Genomic DNA, 19,206 nt, shown 5'->3' on the forward strand with positions numbered 1-19,206 from the left:
CGATATGACCTCACGAACCGATTGCTTTTTTTCTACACTCTCCGTTTATGCATGTCTACGATACATTTTCATCTGTTCCTTTTTTTCTTATGCTTCCATTTTTTCGTCTGTTAGTCAAATGTATACTAGAGGAAAATACTGTAACAGCATACTGCCATGGCCAAATCCAGGGACTATGAATATATTAGAAAGAGACTTTTATGTTTGATTTTCTGTAGATAACTACGAAACACTATGAGATCATCCTAGATCGGTATCGTCCACTATATATAGTTTGGCTGTTGCCTGGTAAGGCTGAACCTTGGCTCTTGGCTTTTTTTCTCTGCCGGTCTCCACCGAACTTCCTTGGATTCAATCAACGTGGTTGTTCCCCCCCCCACTACCCCGTTCCTATCCTTATTGCTCTATCATATCTTTAGATGATCCCTATCAGATGATGACACTCCTGTGTTTCACTTTGGATTAAAATCATTTAGCTTTCTCCGCAGCCATGGCCTCACATCCGGTTGACAAATACGCTCCCAAGCTGGTCGAAAAGGCCGACAAGCTGCAGTCTCGGCTCACTATGGACGACCACTCTAAACCCGCTGGAGGCTACGATGCGACTCCGATTCCGCATGCGCCGCCAGGCTACACCGTCAAGTTCACCTTTCACCGCGGGCATGACCTCCCCATCGCGGATTTCGGCAGTTTCTCCTCCGATCCGTATGTCTATGCGCAACTACAGGTAGATCTACCTCGGCGTCATAAACAGGATCCCATCATGAGCTTCCGAACGCCGACCGTGCGCAAGAACATGAACCCCATCTGGAACAGTGAATGGATTGTCGCAAATATGCCGGCCTCGGGTGGTTCGCTCAAGGCCTATCTGATGGACGAGGATCCGGCGGACCATGATGATAAATTGGGAATCGCGTTCATTGAGGTGCCCGCGCTGGAAGGTTGGAATGGATACAAAGAGCATCCATTCAAGGTTAAGAAGCGCTTCGGCAGCAAGCGAGTTTATGTGTATACCAATGTCTCCGCGTTTGCCACTGGTCACCATAAGGAGTCATACTTGATCATGAGCATTGAGTGTCTGGGCCGAACACCGGGGACCGACGGTGGCCAGATGTATACCCTTGGGCCAAATTATTGGTTCAAACACTTCTCACCTCTCATCGGAAGACTGACAGGGACAAAGGATCAAGTCAAGGCTCTTGATGGGGATGGCAAGCCCATCAGTCGATACAAGTATGTCACTCATCAAACATTTCCCACCGTGGTTGACCCAATGTTAATAATTTTTCAATAGCTTCCAAGCCATTCAAATGCAGCTTCGCGGTCCGGTCCCCGCGGAACTGTATCATCGCTATGTTGAATTTAGGCCGTTTGTGGCAGGCATGTTTCAAGCGCAAAGCCTACGGGGCCGAATCCTACACAAAGCTCTCCATCATCAGCACCAGAGGATTTACAATTTCGACCGCAGCACTCTCAATGGAACGTTTGCCGAACCGTGCCGCGAATTTACGCAGAAATTCCTGGAATTCACCAGCTGGGGTCAGAGCGGGCGGATCTTCACCTACGTGATCACTTTGGACGGGAAATTTCGTTTCACGGAGACCGGCAAAGAATTTGGAATCGACCTACTAAGCAAACATACGATGCATAGTGATATTTCGATATACATTGCTTACTCGGGAGAATTCTTTGTGCGACGGATCATTCATCGTCATCGATGTCAGTCCCCTTCGTCGCGCACAGAGACGGCCGACAATGACTTTCCAGTAGAGGAGAATGAAATCCCCCAGGAGTTGCTGCAGGAGTCAACAGACCCGTCGGACTACGAGCTCTTTATCGACAATGACAGTGGAACCTACCGCCCCAATTCCGAGAAGTTACCCCTCTTGAAGGAGTTCATTATGTCCAATTTTCCAGGTCTGAATGTCAGCACTCTTGACTGTCAAGGGGACGCCGAGCGAATGGGTCAAATGAAGAGTGAGCAACGGGAAGTTAAAAAGTCCCAAGGTCAACTCGTTACATACCTCCAACAGAGCAGTGTTTCGGACCTCTCTATCTCTAGTTCTGATGAGGAGGAGCTGAATGAACGCAGCGGCGAAGCCTCTCGAAGAGGGGGTATGCACCGAAAGGTGCATGAGATGCGTGATGTCAAAGGCCAAATGATGAAATGGGTCGAAGCCGATGGGCATGCTGATCGTTCCAAGCACCGTTACTCCAGTCGTGAGCGGGCTGCGTCGACTGGTGAGACGTGCTCCGCTACCGCCCCATTCAAAGCCAACGCGGTTGCCTGAGATATGCCTCTGATTTCTAGTCTTGCCTTCGTCCTGCCTCTCTTGGTGTTCGATTGCTCTTAAGTTTTCCCCTCTTTTTTGGCTCCATTTTTACTCGTCTCGGGCCGGAACCGAGCGTAATGATGTTCACGATTGGATGATGCGCGCAGTGATGTACATTAATTCACGACTATCTTATTCTCGTAATGCAGTGTCTTTAATTTGAAATTAATTTCATCTGATGATCAAGTCCATATTACCTGCCTAGGTGGGCGGGTAGATCCATATGTACAGATTAGGCACATGCACATGCCTGGCTAGGGCTGTGTATGCCCGTGATCTATATATCATGGGTTCTGACATGTTGCCTAGAGCGTTTAGCACTTAAATCTCGGATTAATGGGTAGTCTTGCCGTTTGAACCAAGAATCCTCTTTGGAGAGAGCTTATGTGTATATATACTGTAGATGGAAACTTCCTTCAATCTTGATAGTCAAAACACGAAGTAGCCTTGTTATGTGCTAAATTTCTCAATGGGCCAGTCGGCGAATATGATAGACAGAAAGTCAGAACTGAATCAATAGAGATATATACTTCGACCACTCAAGTGCTTTTAATAGCACTTATGTTGGGGCTGAAACCATGGCCATGGCCCCCTCTTTCTGTCCCGTGCTTCTTACATATCCAGGGGCGAAGAGTATCCACCAAATGAAAGAGGCAAAAAAGAAAAGATCATAAAACACTTACTACAAGCCTCCAACTTCTTAGATCCGAAATACAAAGGGCCACAAAAGAGGTAAGAAGGCAGCCACGAAAACTCCGAAAGGACAGTGTTTGGTTCGATTTCCCCGATATCCACCCCCTCCTTCATCGAACGCGATCAGCCCAAGCTTCGACTCCACCGCCCCCCCCCCCTCTTCTTCTCAAACCACCTTTTTATGAACTGAATGACGGATTTCTCGTTCCATTTGATTACTTCCTTCCACGGGTCATCCGACTGCAGCGCACCCTGTCGATGGCCGATTGGCTCGGTGCTTGCCCAGATCCCTTCTCGCGCCGTGACCTGATTTCTGTGGTGCCTGCGCCATCATGGGCAATGTCGCCAGCCGTCTCGACGAGGCGGGGAATTTATTCTTCAAGGACCAAAATCGATGTACGAAAGCCCTGCTCCTCGTCTAGACATGACTCTGGAGATCGCGATGCTGACAGACTCTTTGTTTTAGTCTCGATCGCCTCGATCACAATAAGCAACTCCAGGCGCCGCCTGTTGACCCTATCCCCCAACGCATTCCCGGCAGTGAGATATGTAGCCAAGCGGGATGCAGGCGATGATACTCCGATCGAATATATACAGGTACGGTCACATGGGCTCCGACCAGACATGCGCTGAGAAAGCAGACTAACGTTTCGTCAAAATACAGGATCCCGACGCCCCCCCAACTGCTCCCACTCCTACTTTCTTGTTGCGCCTCGCAAACGACGATGAACTCATCTTCAACTTCACCTTTATTCTCCGTCAAACAACAACGGGCAACGTTGCCGGATCCACCGTCAACGGCGTCTCGACCTCGCTCCCCGAAGTGAGCGACACCATCCTAAATGGGTTGACGTTTGCCCATGCGTCAAACTCGAAAGAACTCGACAACCTCATCACGCGGGAATTTCACGCAAATCCCAACCTACAGAACAACTCCAACGTACAGCTCATCGGAGACTTTTCTACGGACGGCACCCCATCTGTGTCGTTTGAGTGGTCGTGGACATGGAGGCCTCCAAAGGGAACAGAAGACAAAGGGGGCGGCTGGCGAAATAGCTGTAGCTTGCTGGATTACGACCAGAGGACTAATCGCCTGAATACCCTTGCTCACTTTTCTTTCTGGGTGCACAATTCGGTACGGCTGCTCCCAAGTCCGATGATATCGTCGCCCAACCTTGAGCTACCAGTCCCTCCTCGCAGCCGAGTCCCCTCTACCCAGTCCACCACTTCTCATTTCAGTGATTCGGAGACCACCCATCAAAATATTCCTTCCATCACTCCGCCCGAGACTGCAGATGTGGCACCCCCTGCCCCGACACAGCCCCCACCTCCACCTCCCGTGAAAGTTGATCTGCCACATTCTCGACCCGGAGATGACATGAGTGTTGTGGAAGATGGACCATTATTCCGAGCGACCATGAAAGCGTTGGAGCAGAAGACGGGTAACATGCGCGCGAAAACAAAGAAGGTGCTTAAAAAGGCCGAGGCGGCCCAGCAGGCTCAGGCATCTTGCAATGATGCTATGGAAGCTTTCTTGGGCTCTTTGGGGGAGACATCAACTTCCAACGGCAACGTCATTCAGCCTGCATTAGATCATTATTTCGAGAGAATCGCCCGTCAGATTCTGACGTACGAACAGCTGAACACGCTTCAGCTACAGAAGCTTGTCATTGAACCCCTTATAAAGGTCTATCATAATGATATCAAACAAGCAGAGTCGAAGAAAAAGGACTTTGACGAGGAAAGTCGTGACTATTATGCTTATGTCAGCCGATATCTGGGCCAGCGACAAGACTCACTCAAAGAGAAGAAGCGAGCCGAAAGTGACTCGAAATACCAGGCCAAGCGGCGAAACTTTGAGCTGAAACGCTTTGATTATTCCTCTTTCATGCAGGATCTTCACGGTGGCCGCAAGGAGCAAGAGGTGCTCTCGCATCTCACCAAGTACGCGGACTTCCAAGCCAAGAATTTCTTGGCTGCGGCTAAGAGGATCGAGGAAATGGTCCCTCAATTGGACGCACTTATCTACGAAGTGAACCAGGCCGACAAAGAGTTCCAGTTTAAGCGAACTGAGCGGGAAGAGAAGCGCAGGGCCCTTGAAAAGAACAGTAACCCGTATCTTGAACCTGATGCCACGGCCGGTGGCACGAGTGTCTCGAATATCTCCTCTGGGGCTGCCAACGGGACCGCTTCTACGGAGACTGAATTGGGTCGGGCCGATAGCACAAGCTCCCAACTCCGTGGCGTCATCAGCAACAGCTCGTCCGTCTCATCCCAAGCCAACGCAGGGTCAGTCAGCTCAACCGCTGGTGGTGGCTCTGCACCCACAACTAGCGCTGGTCCCACTGGTGCATCAGGCCAAAATCGTTTCAAGGGCATCCGGGATCTCGAAGAGCGAGACTGCCTCGGAACTGATCGTGCTGCTGGTCAGCAACGAAAAGAAGGATTGCTGTGGGCTCTTTCCCGTCCTGGGTCACATATGGACCCAAAGGGTATTAACAAGCAGGCCTGGCATAAGTAAGTCATACATCTTGTGAACGGGCGATAATCCGTATCTATGCTAATGTTTATCCCAACTTAGATTCTGGATTGTGTTAGACCAAGGCAAACTTTCAGAATACAGCAACTGGAAGCAAAAATTAGACCTTCACATGGAGCCTATTGATCTTCGAATGGCATCTGTTCGCGAAGCTCGAAACGCCGAGCGACGGTTCTGTTTTGAAGTCATAACACCACAGTTCAAACGAGTCTATCAGGCTACTTCAGAGGATGACATGGCGAATTGGATTCGCTCTATAAACAATGCACTGCAGAGTGCAGTGGAGGGCAGAGGAATGCCGCAGGCACCGCTCGTTTCATCTAAGAACGAGTCATCCACTGGTCGTGATATTGGGTCTGTGTTAACGGGAAAAAGCTCATCCGTTTCTGGTCATCACTCCTATTCGAGCAGTTCTGCCGCTGGTGTGACGCGTCGTACAACAGTTGGAGCACGCCCCAGCTATGTTCGCAATGACAGCAACAACTACGAGGAGAACCCCTCACGGCTACTACAGGCCGTGCGCGATGCAGATGAGGGGAACAATTGGTGCGCCGATTGTGGATCCTCTTCCAAGGTCGAATGGGTGTCAATTAACCTCGGAATTGTGTTGTGCATCGAGTGCAGTGGTATCCACCGATCTCTGGGGACCCACATCTCCAAGATCCGATCCTTAACCCTCGATGTGCATTCCTTCTCAAACGACATTGTTGAGATTCTCCTTCAGGTCGGCAACCGGGTCAGCAATATGATCTGGGAGGCAACGCTGGACCAGTCGCTCAAACCGAGTCAAAACTCCACGCGGGAGCAGCGTCTCAAGTTCATCACGGCTAAATATGTCGATCGAGTTTATGTTGAGCAATTGCCATCTTCTCGATCCCGGTTTGCAACCCCTAACGAAACGCTTCTTGCCTCCATTAAGACGAATGATATTCAAGGTGTCCTGTATGGGATGGCACTACGTGCCAATGTGAATGTTCCAGACCGGTCCCGCAACACACACGCTGTCTTCCTGGCCCTTGCCGCCGCTGACCCTGCTTCCCCTGGATCCACACCTACTAGCCTGACCGCTCGGTCCAATGCCAAGGCAATCCCTTTCCCTGTCGCTGAACTGCTGGTCCAGAACGGCGCGGAGATCCCCCCACAACCTCCCTCTATCCCCCTTTCCCCCGCTGCACAGCTGTACCTCAGTCAGCGCACTGCGCGGAATTCTGCATTCAGCGCCCCCAGTCCTGCCCCAAAGGCTACCGCCAGTGACACTCTTGGGTCCTTGCCCACCATCCGGGGCTCAAGTAGGGATAGTTCTGCTTCCTCCGGGTCCCAGGTGCCTAACTCCGTCGACACGAAGGAGAAAGACAAGTTGTCCAAGCGAGGAAGCGCCGGCGCACGATTCGCAGGGAAGGTAGCATCCCTTGGGATTGACCGATAATGTCCTCGGCATCCCCAGTCCCGCTTCCAATAATTCCTAATTATATTCATCGTAATGAGACTCGCATGAACAATTTTCCTCTGATGACTCTTTTCTGTGTATGACTTGGGTATTTTTTTTTTGTTTTTGATTTTTGTTTTTCTGTTTTTTTTTCCCCCGTCTTTGAAATCTTCGGTGGCCACCCTTCTATCCCTTCTGCTCTGAACAGCCTGGAAGTTCTTTGATTCATCTTCGGTTCTGCTGTCAGCAACTGTCTTCACCATCAAGAGTTCAGCTTTTTGGATCCCCTCCTCGAAGGGTTGTGATATGTTTTGCAGCTTCACATCATCCTCTTTACTTTGAGGGGACAAGGACTTCCGATCATGAGGGGGTTCTTCATTATGTATTAATACCCCAGCGATGCCTTCTCGACCTCAAATATCTTTTCAACTGGCGTCTTGGTGCCAATCCAAGTGTAATCTGACGACTGGCTTGGTGGATTTGTTACGGGTTTATTTTGTCTTACGGCTGTACATATCTGGGGAGTGATTCTCTTTTTACTGAATGAACAATAGTCCTTCGCTCCTTGAACACAATGATATCGATCAATATCCCAATGGATTACCTCACCAATTGATGAGCTACATAGTCATGTGTAACGTCTTTATGCTTGCCTCTTACAAGGCTTCCAGATATCGGATAATTTGTAGGTCTTGTACATATAGGATTGGTTTTGACGCATATAATTGGTGGGCTACAGTATGCTTAGGAAACACTAGGCTTGTTCGTCCAATCTCCGATTGAATGAGAGTAACAGTTATGCGATTCATATTCGGTAGAATAGCTTCTTTCATCGTATGTATTCTTGTCGTAGTCACCATATTAGAAGCAAGCTTTTTAATGAAAATAGTAGTATTAAATCCTATCTATAGCTCTACTACCTGTTACTAATTAATTAGTATACAACAGGAATTTGCACTTGAGGAAGCTCTTTTCCTACTGTATATCTCCATGGTCTCGGCGTTACCCGTTCAACATTGTCTACATAGAGTAGGACGAATATCTCGCTGCCTGGAAGTGGCAATTAGTTCATTTTGACTCATTCCATCTGCTCCATCAGCCCCAACAGCTGACAATGCTTTGCCTTCATCGAGTAAAGCCGTGGGTCAGTGGCGTTTGAAAAACGGCCGAGACATGCAGTGAGAATGGACCTTCGTACTGTATGTACTGTAAAACAAGATCCTCGGAAATTCCAAATCAAGTGGACAAGTTTGAGTAATGACTTCGGGAGTAACGGTTCTCACGGCTGTGCAGGACAATGCGATAAGGGCCTTTTGCATGCATCGAGCAGGTTTTCTCTCATCAGCCCTTGCAGATCCCACCGAACAAGCAGCTCATTCCTCTTTTAGGAATGAAGCTAGTCCACCTGCTGTTCACTGCCACTCTGCCAAAACGCCATGCGTGATAGATCAACCATTGAGCTTGTGTCAGACCCGTTGATTTCAGCCCAATGGACCTGTCCTTTTGTCTTGCCCTTCCCTCTTGCAGCAACGAGGCCGCAGATCTCTGTCACAAGGATGTGAGACCATCGCCTCCGCCTCAATGTTGCGCCAGCCCCAGGCTGATCCCCTTCAGATCACCAAATTCTGATTGGAATCTCCTCTTTGTCCCCAAAATTAAGTGGATATTCATCTGTGGAAAGGACGTGCGTTCCATGCTTGAAACCGTTGATATTCTCGGAGCACTATCGTCCACGGGGAGCTACTGGTACACTGCCTTGTTCTTTGCGCCCTCGGATGGAATATCTTCGATCGGAATATTTAAATACATCAGCGGCGTTCAATGGGTCGGAAGCGGACCCACCAAGTCATTCTTCATTTGGAGATCATATTCTTCGAGCCATTCGAGATTATGATGAGTCATGATTTTGAGAGTGCTGATTGGACACTGTGGTCTAGGAACGTGGAGAAACAAAGGTGATGTACATAAGCCTGTGACGTCACACACACCATGTGGTAATCCCTCTTGGGGCGTGATCGTTGAACTGAGCCACTCGCCATGGGCTGATCCCTCAATCCACTTCGGTATATGTACGCTTAAGAGGACTTCTTTTCCGATATTATCCACTGGGGATTTACCTGAATAGTACATAGGGAGCGTATGTGGGAAGGTTTCAAAAAGGGGGCCCTCTTACCACTCTCCAATGCTCAGATGCCTTCTCACTTCCTCAGTGTACAGTATGCCGAGTTGATGATCGCTGGTATGCGCCAGGAATCCCAACTGCCTTGATCTGAAAATCAAATGTGTACTATAATGTACCTTTCATGGCAAACTTGCCGTCCACACCGACGTATTCCTTCTCAGTACCCATATACTGATGTGGCGAGACTTCCAGGTTTGATGATGGTTTTGAGTAAGTGGCTTGTGTGGTTTGCGTTTATACATCAAAGATCACCTGACTGTCGAAAGGGCAAACAAGACGATTATGTCGTTACATCTCCCTTGGTGTAAAATGATAAGCTTTCGGGGACCAGCCGCTGCCACAATATAAATATTTATGTTCTTCAAATGAGTAAATAAAATTCATTAAAATAAAGACAAAATACCTTGAGTGTTTAATCTTGCTGTGTTCTATGCATGTACAATCTATAAGGTTGTATCCATATAAACTTCGACCCCGGGCAGTCCGAAAGGAATCTATGTATGAATCATTGAGAATTTTTACATGGGCGACCTCTGTAATATAACCGTAATTGCCATAGAATAGTCATAGACATAACCTTCTAAACTGTAGTCATGTAACAGTCAAAGTTGAACCTTGGATGCGGTGTGGTCGGCTACGCTTGATCATGATTGGCTGGCATCTCATGCCGATCAATGTCAAGCAAGTGGATCCTCTCACTTCTCAACTTCCAACTTCTCCCCTCACTACGAGGTGGTACTGGTACGTTCTAAATCCATTTTCTAGTAATTGGATTCACCTCCATTTTTCATTCCAAGACTTGCGATGGTCTCCATTGATGGAACCCTTTACTTGTTTTTTCACTTCTTTCCTTTTATGTTCCCCGAAACCTGCTTGAGTGGGGAAATGCTTGACCCACCCCGTCCCCCAAGACCCTCTCACAAACCTGCCATCAAGTTCCAGGTCAAGATACACCATTGCAGCGGGTTTCCCGTTACCGGCAGAGTGGTCTGATCGACCTGGTGCCCTGGCTCACTTGCGGGAGCCCAAACGTTGCACTCATGCATGGCAACAAACCCTCTTAAGCCACCACGTACAGAGACAATCTAGCCTGGGCCTCTGTGTCGAATAGAGGAGTCTGGCCTGGTACACGTCTCCTGTTACCCAAACCGGTGTGATCCGTGTGAGCGCCACATTTCTAGACCTTTCACGGGATTTGCCTGGTTCCATCCCTTCTCCACGATTGGTGGGATCATGATCGAGCCTAGTGGGAGCGTACCAAGTTCGCACTCCATTCCATCCACGCTTTCCCCTTACGGCCTCGGCGCCGCCCGTCGGGATACACAGTCCGTTCTTCCTGTGGTGCATGATGGGCCGAGTACCTGCTGGGTCTGTGTACGCGGTCCTTTGTAATTTTTCCAGAAGGTGGAATGTTCATGCCCATCGACCTCTTAGCCAGGTAATCCAGCCTGTATTTTTTCTTTTTTGTTCTTTTGTTTTTTTTTCGTTTCCAACAGTTCGCTCTCGCTGCTCCCTCCCCACCTTTTTTTGTCCCCTTTCCCCCCCCCCCTTCAACCCACATTAACCCACCCCTGGCAGTGGCAATCAAACCCGCGACACGGCCACAGTATGCGGCTACACAGTATAATCTTGTAAATCCGCCGACAATACATCTTTCCTGCTGCAACGTCCAATGACATACAGTCTCGGAATCTAGCCCAATGGCGTAAAATACGTTCCGTCTTGTCCGGTTTAGCACGATCTCTTAGGAAGAAGCCACACTGACAAATTCGTGTACGCCATGTGGGCTTGATGACCCGACGGCATTGCCAATGTCTTGAGATCCCGTGGACCCTCAAACCTCAGGTTCTCTTCTTTTCCTCGAGGCTTTGTACATTAGCCCTTTTCGGGATCCACTGGATGACAAGCATTTGTCACTGCAGGGGCATCTGAGACGCAAAAGATCGTCGTCTGGGCGGCAGCGTGCCCCATCCTGAAAAGAAATCCAGCCCAATCCCAAGACTTGACTCGGTATGCTTGACAGAGGGGCCGCCACAGAAATCCTCACAACAGGGCCCACCGGACCAGGTATACCCCTCGACCCGCTCGAGCTTCCCTGCTCCGATCATTCCCAATCGGTAGAAATCTGGGATGAAGAATCCTTGTAACCTTCTGTGCTTGACGCAACATCTCCTGATCCCGTCAGCCACAGCCAAGAAGTGTATTGGGGCGTTCAAGCCTCTTTCCACTTTCCCATCCGCCACTGTTTTGCATCCACAAGAACCCTCGAAGGCGTTGGGCGTTCGTCAGCCGGACGTTATCTTTTTTTTTTTTTTTTTCGCCTTTTTTCTTTTCCCTTAAAGAAAAAAAAAACGTCTCTGCCTTTTGCCGTCTCCACAAGATATCTGGTATATCTGGGTTATTTGCCAGACCCGTGCGTCCTTTGTCAGATCCTATTTTAGTGTGCGAGAGTCTACTTCACTGAAGCCACATTTGATCCCCCTCATCTCGGCTTTCCTGCATTGGGCATCCTAGTTCGCTTCGGGATAAATTCGTGACGCCTATTGTCCGTACAGACGTCTTCACACGGGCTCTCCCGTTGCTGTCTTCTGTGGATCAAAGTTTTTTTTTCCCCTCGGAGTCCACGGACTTAATCCCACAAGGTACGTTCTCATGTCAATCCCCCCCTAAGCCTCAATTCCGTGCGAAATGTCTCCCCCAGCCCTATAAGTACGAGCGAATCATGCTATTGGCGGAGTTAGTTTCCCAATTCCTTTGTGTCCATCTCGGTCTAGCCCTATGTCCCTCTACAATACCTTCCTTTCTTCCAAGGCCTTTGGAAAGGATATTGATAGAGTGCTTTTCTATCCTCTCGCGCTTGAAGGAGGCGGCGGGGAGGGGGGGATTGACATCTGGACCTTGTCCCCACTCAAATCATTCTCTTTGCCCCCTTTGCTCCCATATGATTCGATATACTCCCGTACTTCCTTGTTTATATCCTTCTTCCCAAATTTTTTTTTTTTTCGTTTGTGAAAGATGAGCCACACAGCCCAATGGCTTTCCGGACGGCGCTGTCTAGCCCTGCTTAAGCGCGGGCAATACATTCAGCCTGCACAATGCTTCCCCCCTCATCTCATCATCATACCCAATCTTTGTTTTCTATTTCCACCTTTATTGATTCCTTCTTCTTTATTTTGACGTTTCAACCTTGAGCATTGTTGTCCTCGCACCAGTGCTGCTGGCTTTTATTTATATCCACCCCCTTCCTTTTTGGTCATAGTCATTGATTATTAACCCCTACGCGCATATTGAGCAGAATTATCGACTGCTTTGATCATTGCTGTGCGGTTTCAGATACTATACTATTCTAGTGTTGTACCGGTCTCCGTAGACCCAAGTGGTCTCACTTGGGGAACTCTGGGCATCTGAGAGGTTAGTTGGATAAGATGTTGGATTCAATTCTCCCTGGCTTAATATATTCTTTTCTAGAGAGTCTTTTTTCTTTTTTTTTTACCCTTTTTTTACCCATTCCATTCGACTTAGCTCACTACCTGGCCCCATGGGCGATGTTCCTTCAGGCAAGGTCAACTCATCTCGGGGGGCAGAAGGGACCACTCTGGCACCAGAGCCGGATGCCTCGAAGCCTACCCCAGGATCAGGTGAGTCCTCCCTCAACCGATCCTGTGCAAATTTCTTCGAATAGAAGCGCTGACAATATCCGATCTTATAGCTACCGAGAATGCTGGTCATCCTACGAGACCGGCGCAGGCCAACCAATATTCCAACCCTAGCTATATGGGACATGGGCGATATGAGCCCTCGTCCATGATCATGAACCATATGGCTTTTCCACTGCCAAATCCTCAGTCGCAACCGTCGTCATTTGAACCACATCTTGCGAATCAATTCGCTCCTGCCCCTACCCAAGGCATTATTTATCCAATGCAGTCAATGAGCCCTTATCCCGGACAGACCCCTGGAGGGGTACCATATGGCATTCCCTACAATCCGGCTTACCCGCCATATAGCCTAGCGCAACACCCAGGAACAGCACCACATGGTGGTGGTCACTACCCGTCATACGTCGCAACGCCATCCTTGCAACCCATGAGCACCGGACAGGCCCCTATATACGGGAGTGGTTATTACGCTCACCCTTTTGCAGCTCCATATGGACATGGTACACCTCCCTTGACCGGCCCAATCCAGCCACGACCCCAAGCGCGCCAGGGTTCACGGGGACCATTGCCTGCGAACACCCCAAAAGAAGACAGACGACTCTCAGAATTGGATTATGATGTTTCGAAGACTATAGTGGATGGTTCGAATCCTTCGAGACTGGCACAAGGTCCATTACTTGCCGGTATGTTCACCCGCTGAACATTGGCAGCGGACCTCGAATTGCTGATGTGTTGTGTGCTTCGCAGACCCAGTTTCTCCCCCCACCCCGTGTCGACCTCTAGCACCCCACGAGGACCACCCCGCAAACCCAAACAGTCCGGTAATGCTCTTTGGGTCGGAAATCTCCCGCCGGGAGCCAATGTGATAGATCTCAAGGATCACTTCTCCCAGGATGCGACCAATGATATCGAGAGTGTGTTTCTTATCTCCAAGAGCAACTGTGCATTCGTAAATTACAAATCAGCAATCGCGTGTGCGGCTGCACTGGGAAGATTCCACGACTCTCGGTTTCAAGGCGTCCGTCTGGTCTGTCGACTTCGCAAAGGTTTTACAGTTCCCGGGTCAGGGTCTGCGGGCCAGGCCCCTCGGCGTTCCGAGGAAAATACCGACATCCCAGACGAGGAGCCCTTGGGCGCCACCGATTTCAAGCCCGTTCAACCCTTGGAAGATGGGACTCGTTCATCGGATCGGTATTTTATTGTGAAGAGTTTGACTGTGGAGGATCTCGAATTGAGTAAACAGAGTGGGATCTGGGCCACTCAGAGTCACAATGAAACTAATTTAAATGAAGCGTTCAAGGTGAGTGTTCCTGTCTGACCCTACAATCTTAAGTGTCCCGTCCATATCTGATCTCCGGTTGTACATTTTGCAGACCACTGAGCATGTGTATTTGATTTTCTCGGCCAACAAATCTGGTGAGTACTTTGGATATGCTCGCATGCTCTCTCCAATCAGCGACGATGAAGAACTGGCGTTGGAGATGCCGGCTCGACCGGAACCTGTCCCAGGCAATACGGAGGAGTTGGAAGTGACACCGACCTTGGCCACCTCGACGGCTCCCAAGGGTCGGATCATTGATGACTCGGCCCGTGGCACGATTTTTTGGGAAGTGGAATCGTTGGAGGATGAACATAATGACGCCCGTAGTGAGAAAAGCGAGGCCCCGGTGGAGGAGGCCGAGACAGATGGCCAGACCTTTGGCAAACCATTCCGCATTCAATGGCTCTCAACTGGACGAGTGCCCTTCCACCGTACTCGTGGGCTCCGCAATCCGTGGAATGCCAACCGCGAGGTGAAGATTGCCCGTGATGGGACCGAAATCGAGCCGACGGTCGGCCGAAAGCTGCTTCAGTTGTTCCATCAAACCTGAGGTGCTTAATATGCCCTGGGTTCCAACGATGAGATTTTGGCTTTATGATTTGATGGCGAGAGGATGGAGTCTGAAGTAGGGGGCCCACGGAGTCCAGGGAATGCTCCCCTGGTAGTGTTCCCCCTCCATCCTCTCCCAGTATACATCTACTCGTGAATATATATGTATATTTGTGGAAATGAGAGATTGTGTACTGGAAAAACAATCTATGGGAAACGAGTAATACACGATGCATGTCTTTTTTTCTTCAACTTTCTTTCCTTTCTTCCTTTCTTCCTTTCTTATCTTGTCTTATCAAGACATTCCAGTGTCTCCATTCTTTTTCAACCGAGGTACACTGATCCTCGCCTATTTCTTTGGACCTTGAATCTGGTCGACGCTGTATATTTATGGATGAGGCGTGTCTCTTAAAAGAACTATATTCTGGACGGTTTCGGTGTGGGGGGAGGGGGGAGATGGCCTGATCGGTTCTAAATTAACATAATTTCAGATCTACCTACCCGTATTGAGATGGCAAGTGGAGGCCCCTTGCCCTAATTCACCAATCACACATCCCAAACAGGAACTAAGCTTAGCCCGAAACGGCCCACGGTCAGATCCACAGCGAATCAGCGATCCGATGAGGAAATGTTCGACATCATCAGCCGAATCCGCTCCACTCGGAATACGACCATAGGTGGCGCTACCCCAGATAATTACAAGGTGATGAGTCTATTAGCTTAGCTGATTATCTTTCCCCCCTCTTTGTCATTCTTCATGTGGTGCCACACACAACATCCCCTCTTTTTTGGATTTCCATCCACATTCTCTCTTCCTCATTCCATTCCACTGAACCCCCCCGCCCCCCCAAAAATCATCTCGTCTTTTCTCTTTGAAACTCTTCCCCATCTTCACCGCTGCTTGGGCTAAAATCCCCTTTAAGCAGTTTCGACTTCCTTAATCCCCAGCTCACTAATGAGAAGGGCGGCCAGTCCGTCCAGATTCTACCCTTCTCATCCCTGAACGCCTTTGCAATCATGGCCAACGATCGTTCCACGTCTCCTATCAACGTCCCAGAGTCTGACTCGCGCCCCAGACGGGGGTCCATCGCGTCCGGCCTACCCTTCACCGACCTTTTCTCGAAGAACAATCAACCTACCAAGGAGAGCACCGCACAGACGAGCCAGAGCCAGCGACGGCTATCAATCACCACGCTGGGTTTGTCTGGCTCGCCGACCCAAACCTCTGCTTTCGGAAACATGTCCCTCCGTCGTGGTAGCCTGTCCAGCTCCTGGGGCTCTGCTCCTAACGAGGATGCTGTGGCAGAGGATACAGAGGGGGGCTCCCCCAGCTCCCCATTTGCCCGGCGGGTCTCCTTTGGAGCACAGGCTCTGCGGGATGCCCGGTCCGGCAGTATAGGCAATGGTAGAACTCCCCCTTCATTACCGACAGCGCGGCCTACTGCCCGCTCTCCTGCAAGTACCGCCACTTCTCCCCAGGATGAGAGATCTAACGTGTCTCGCCGAGTAGGCGAAGGCTTTAACTGGTCCGAGGCCCTCCGCTCCCGTGCCGAGCGAGCCCCTTCCCTCAGTGGCCCCGTCTCCCCCCAGTCGGCCCGTCAGTCGCACCATCAGCGTGCGGCCTCCATTGCCTCCATGGAGCAGCCCATCCGGGAAATCCCTAAGCAGCCTAAACAGAAGAAGCCCGATTTCTTCCAGGAGAAGATCTTGCGGGGTGACTTCATGGACTAGGCTGATGTCTACATTACAATCTTTCCCATCGCATTTCCTTATGACGAATCTGTTTAGTTGTACCATTCTCATTTGTGTTTTTAGCTTTGTCGCATGGTATTGATATCAAAAACTCATGTTTCTCCTGGTGCTGGATAGCGGAAGGCTAGGGGGTTTTTTTCTTCATTATTCTTTTTTATTTCCTTTCAGATGGACACCAAGATTATATTTTTCCTTCTTCGTGGATACGTTTGGGGAGGGCGCATTCGAAGTTCGATTTTCCTTTTCGTGTTATAACCTCAAGCTGGTACTGAGGATGACATATGCGGCCCAAATTGATATATGATGGAATGCAGAATTTATAAGCCACAATCAATGAATATATATTCTAGATTGTATAGCTATCTATTCGTAGCTTCATGCCTCGGGGGGTCGAATTTGTATATACCAGAAGCACCCAGGGACATGACTAATGTCTTTGCCATCTACCCCCTTGTCCTTCCTACAATTACCTTTCCTCATTTTCTCACCCTGTCCAGATTTATCCGTATTCCTTGTAAGTCAATGCCATTCGCATCAAGTTAAGCCGCAGAGGGACCGGCTCCGCCAGGATCTGCATCAGCAGGGTTCTCTGCATGCAGATGGCCCGGGGTCTCAGCTTGCTTCTTGTTGGCCTCGGCGTCTTCCTCAAGACCATACTGTTCCGCCACTCGTCGGTCCATGAGCTGATTCGTCGTGATCTGATACTCTGGTGCCGGGGGAGTCCACTTGCTGCTTTTCCAAGGTGGCACCCGCATCACGTACATCATGTCCATCTCCTCAAGGGTTTTATCCTTGCCCTCAAGAACGAAGAAGTACACAACTAGCACCGCGAAGAAAAGGCACCCAGCAAACACATATCCATAGGCAAAGTCGATGTCTCCCGTAATGAAGGGAGTGAAAAATCCAATTAAGAAATTCCACATCCAGTTCGAAGCTGTGGCCAGTGCCATCGCCTTGGCTCGATACCGCGATGGGTACAGCTCCGCCACAATAGCCCACACCATCGGGCCCCACGTCATGGCAAATCCGGTGATGAACAGACACGCAAACACCACCATCGCCTTGCCGGCACCCGGGGTGTTTTCTGGGGTCTGCACGTCAAGGGAGAAGTGTCCCACTGATGCAAATACCATGAAACAAACAAACATCCAGATGCCACCGGTGATCAGCGACTTGCGCCGACCGAAGTGCTCGATGACATACAGACCTCCGAACGTGGTACCGAAATTGACACCACCCAAGATCATCTGCGTGACATAGGTGTTGCTAATGCCAGCTCCGTTGAAGATTACCGTTCCCTAGATGAAAATGATCAGCCTTCCACCGCCTAGCTTCGCTTCGGAAGAACCACGCTTACATAGTAGAAGAAGTAATTGGCACCAGTCAGCTGCTGCAAGGCCTGAAGTACCATACCGAGAGCGATCCGATACGGCATCCTTGGGGCCTGCATCATCTCAATCCAATCATAGATCCCACCTCTAGTCCCCTTCTCGGTCTCCAGCTGACCCTGGATTTCAAGAATTTCATGGACGATGACTCGATGATTTTCTGGCACGCCGTATAGCTTGGACATGGTGGTCTTTGCAACAGCCACACGTCCGTGCCGGTAATCATATCGTGGACTCTCGGGGAACAGGAGTATCCCAAGTCCCAAAAGCAGACCCCAGAGGAAGGTGATGCCCAGGGGAATTCGCCAAGACGCTGTGCTATCCATGCTTTCAGTGCCATAATTAATGCAGTATGCAACGAAGATACCCAACGTGACAAACAACTGGTACGAACTAGAATTGCGGTTAGTTGCAAGAGCCCCCCGCCCCCTCCCCAGCAGCAAGACTTGGAAGGTTCTCACTTACCAGACCATAGCACCTCGAATATGTCTTGGTGCAATCTCGCCCTGATACATGGGGACTAGCAACGATAACGATCCTACACCGAAGCCAGTGACGAAGCGTCCCATCATCATCTGATACCATTTGCCGTAGGGTGCAGAGATCTGGATGATGAGACCGACGTGCAAGATAATACACCATGAGAAGATCGACCATTTACGGCCAATTCGGTCAGCCAGAGGGCCGGCCATAAGAGCTCCAAAGAGAGTTCCAATTGACAACTATGGATTTTAGAGGCATATATGGTTAGATAATGGCTGACCCCGGGGGAAAAAGGATCTGGATGCAAGAATTCCACTCACCAGGGACACGATCAGCCCAGACCGGACGTTGCTGAAGTAAAAAGTTCCATCGCTCTGCTGTTGACCATAGCGATGTTTGTAGTCATTCATCTCCAAAAACCCAGAAATCTGACCAGTGTCATATCCAAAAATGACACCGCCGATGGAGACGAATGCTCCCAAGGTCAATGATCGCCATGTCACCCATGGCACAGGGGACTCGTCAAACGAGCTACTTCTCCGTTTCTCGTGATCGGCCTCCCCGGCTATACCTGTTGGAGGCGGGGAAGGCTGCCCTTCCCCCTGCTTATTGAAGAACGGAAGCTTCATTGGAAGAATACAAGGTGGGGTTGAAGTTGGATTGTAATTGGGAACATGAAACGGAACCGATGTTGAGTTTGCAGAAAAGCAGCCCTGGATGACTGGGTATATGGAACTATTTAAAGCTCCATGTTTGGGCGGAGGTGGCTCTTATGATTCTTAGTTGCCACGATCCTTGAAGAGCCCGTCATGGGTGGAGCCCACGATCATATAGTCAATACCTGAAGGCTTTGGAGAGCGTGTTTGCCCAAACTGGTCTCT

At 49.7% G+C, this 19,206-nt stretch overlaps 5 protein-coding genes across 5 annotated transcripts; 4 read left to right on the plus strand and 1 right to left on the minus strand.

The window, feature by feature from the left end:
* Positions 1-490: 490 nt before the first annotated feature.
* On the plus strand, positions 491-2,291 carry N7484_010626 (C2 domain protein; the record flags this gene model as incomplete). The annotated part of the gene is made up of 2 exons (XM_057121013.1): positions 491-1,233; positions 1,295-2,291. 2 exons carry the CDS (start codon positions 491-493, stop codon positions 2,289-2,291), a joined length of 1,740 nt encoding a protein of 579 aa, XP_056966767.1.
* A 1,067-nt stretch (positions 2,292-3,358) lies between these two features.
* N7484_010627 (putative ARF GTPase activator (Csx2)) lies at positions 3,359-6,991 on the plus strand (the record flags this gene model as incomplete). The annotated part of the gene is made up of 4 exons (XM_057121014.1): positions 3,359-3,422; positions 3,493-3,623; positions 3,691-5,543; positions 5,608-6,991. The coding sequence occupies 4 exons, from the start codon at positions 3,359-3,361 to the stop codon at positions 6,989-6,991; spliced, it is 3,432 nt and encodes a 1,143-aa protein (XP_056966768.1).
* A 5,720-nt stretch (positions 6,992-12,711) lies between these two features.
* On the plus strand, positions 12,712-14,703 carry N7484_010628 (putative YT521-B-like splicing factor; the record flags this gene model as incomplete). Its single annotated transcript, XM_057121015.1, has 4 exons — positions 12,712-12,811; positions 12,883-13,515; positions 13,543-14,132; positions 14,206-14,703. 4 exons carry the CDS (start codon positions 12,712-12,714, stop codon positions 14,701-14,703), a joined length of 1,821 nt encoding a protein of 606 aa, XP_056966769.1.
* A 1,016-nt stretch (positions 14,704-15,719) lies between these two features.
* N7484_010629 (uncharacterized protein) lies at positions 15,720-16,433 on the plus strand (the record flags this gene model as incomplete). Its single annotated transcript, XM_057121016.1, has 1 exon — positions 15,720-16,433. One exon carries the CDS (start codon positions 15,720-15,722, stop codon positions 16,431-16,433), a length of 714 nt encoding a protein of 237 aa, XP_056966770.1.
* A 560-nt stretch (positions 16,434-16,993) lies between these two features.
* Positions 16,994-18,954, minus strand: N7484_010630 (sugar porter family MFS transporter; the record flags this gene model as incomplete). Its single annotated transcript, XM_057121017.1, has 4 exons — positions 16,994-17,752; positions 17,812-18,235; positions 18,308-18,564; positions 18,646-18,954. The coding sequence occupies 4 exons, from the start codon at positions 18,952-18,954 to the stop codon at positions 16,994-16,996; spliced, it is 1,749 nt and encodes a 582-aa protein (XP_056966771.1).
* Positions 18,955-19,206: the final 252 nt, after the last annotated feature.

This window comes from Penicillium longicatenatum (assembly GCF_028827895.1).
Source record: "Penicillium longicatenatum strain IBT 33135 chromosome Unknown contig_7_segment0_segment0, whole genome shotgun sequence".
NCBI lineage: Eukaryota > Fungi > Ascomycota > Eurotiomycetes > Eurotiales > Aspergillaceae > Penicillium > Penicillium longicatenatum.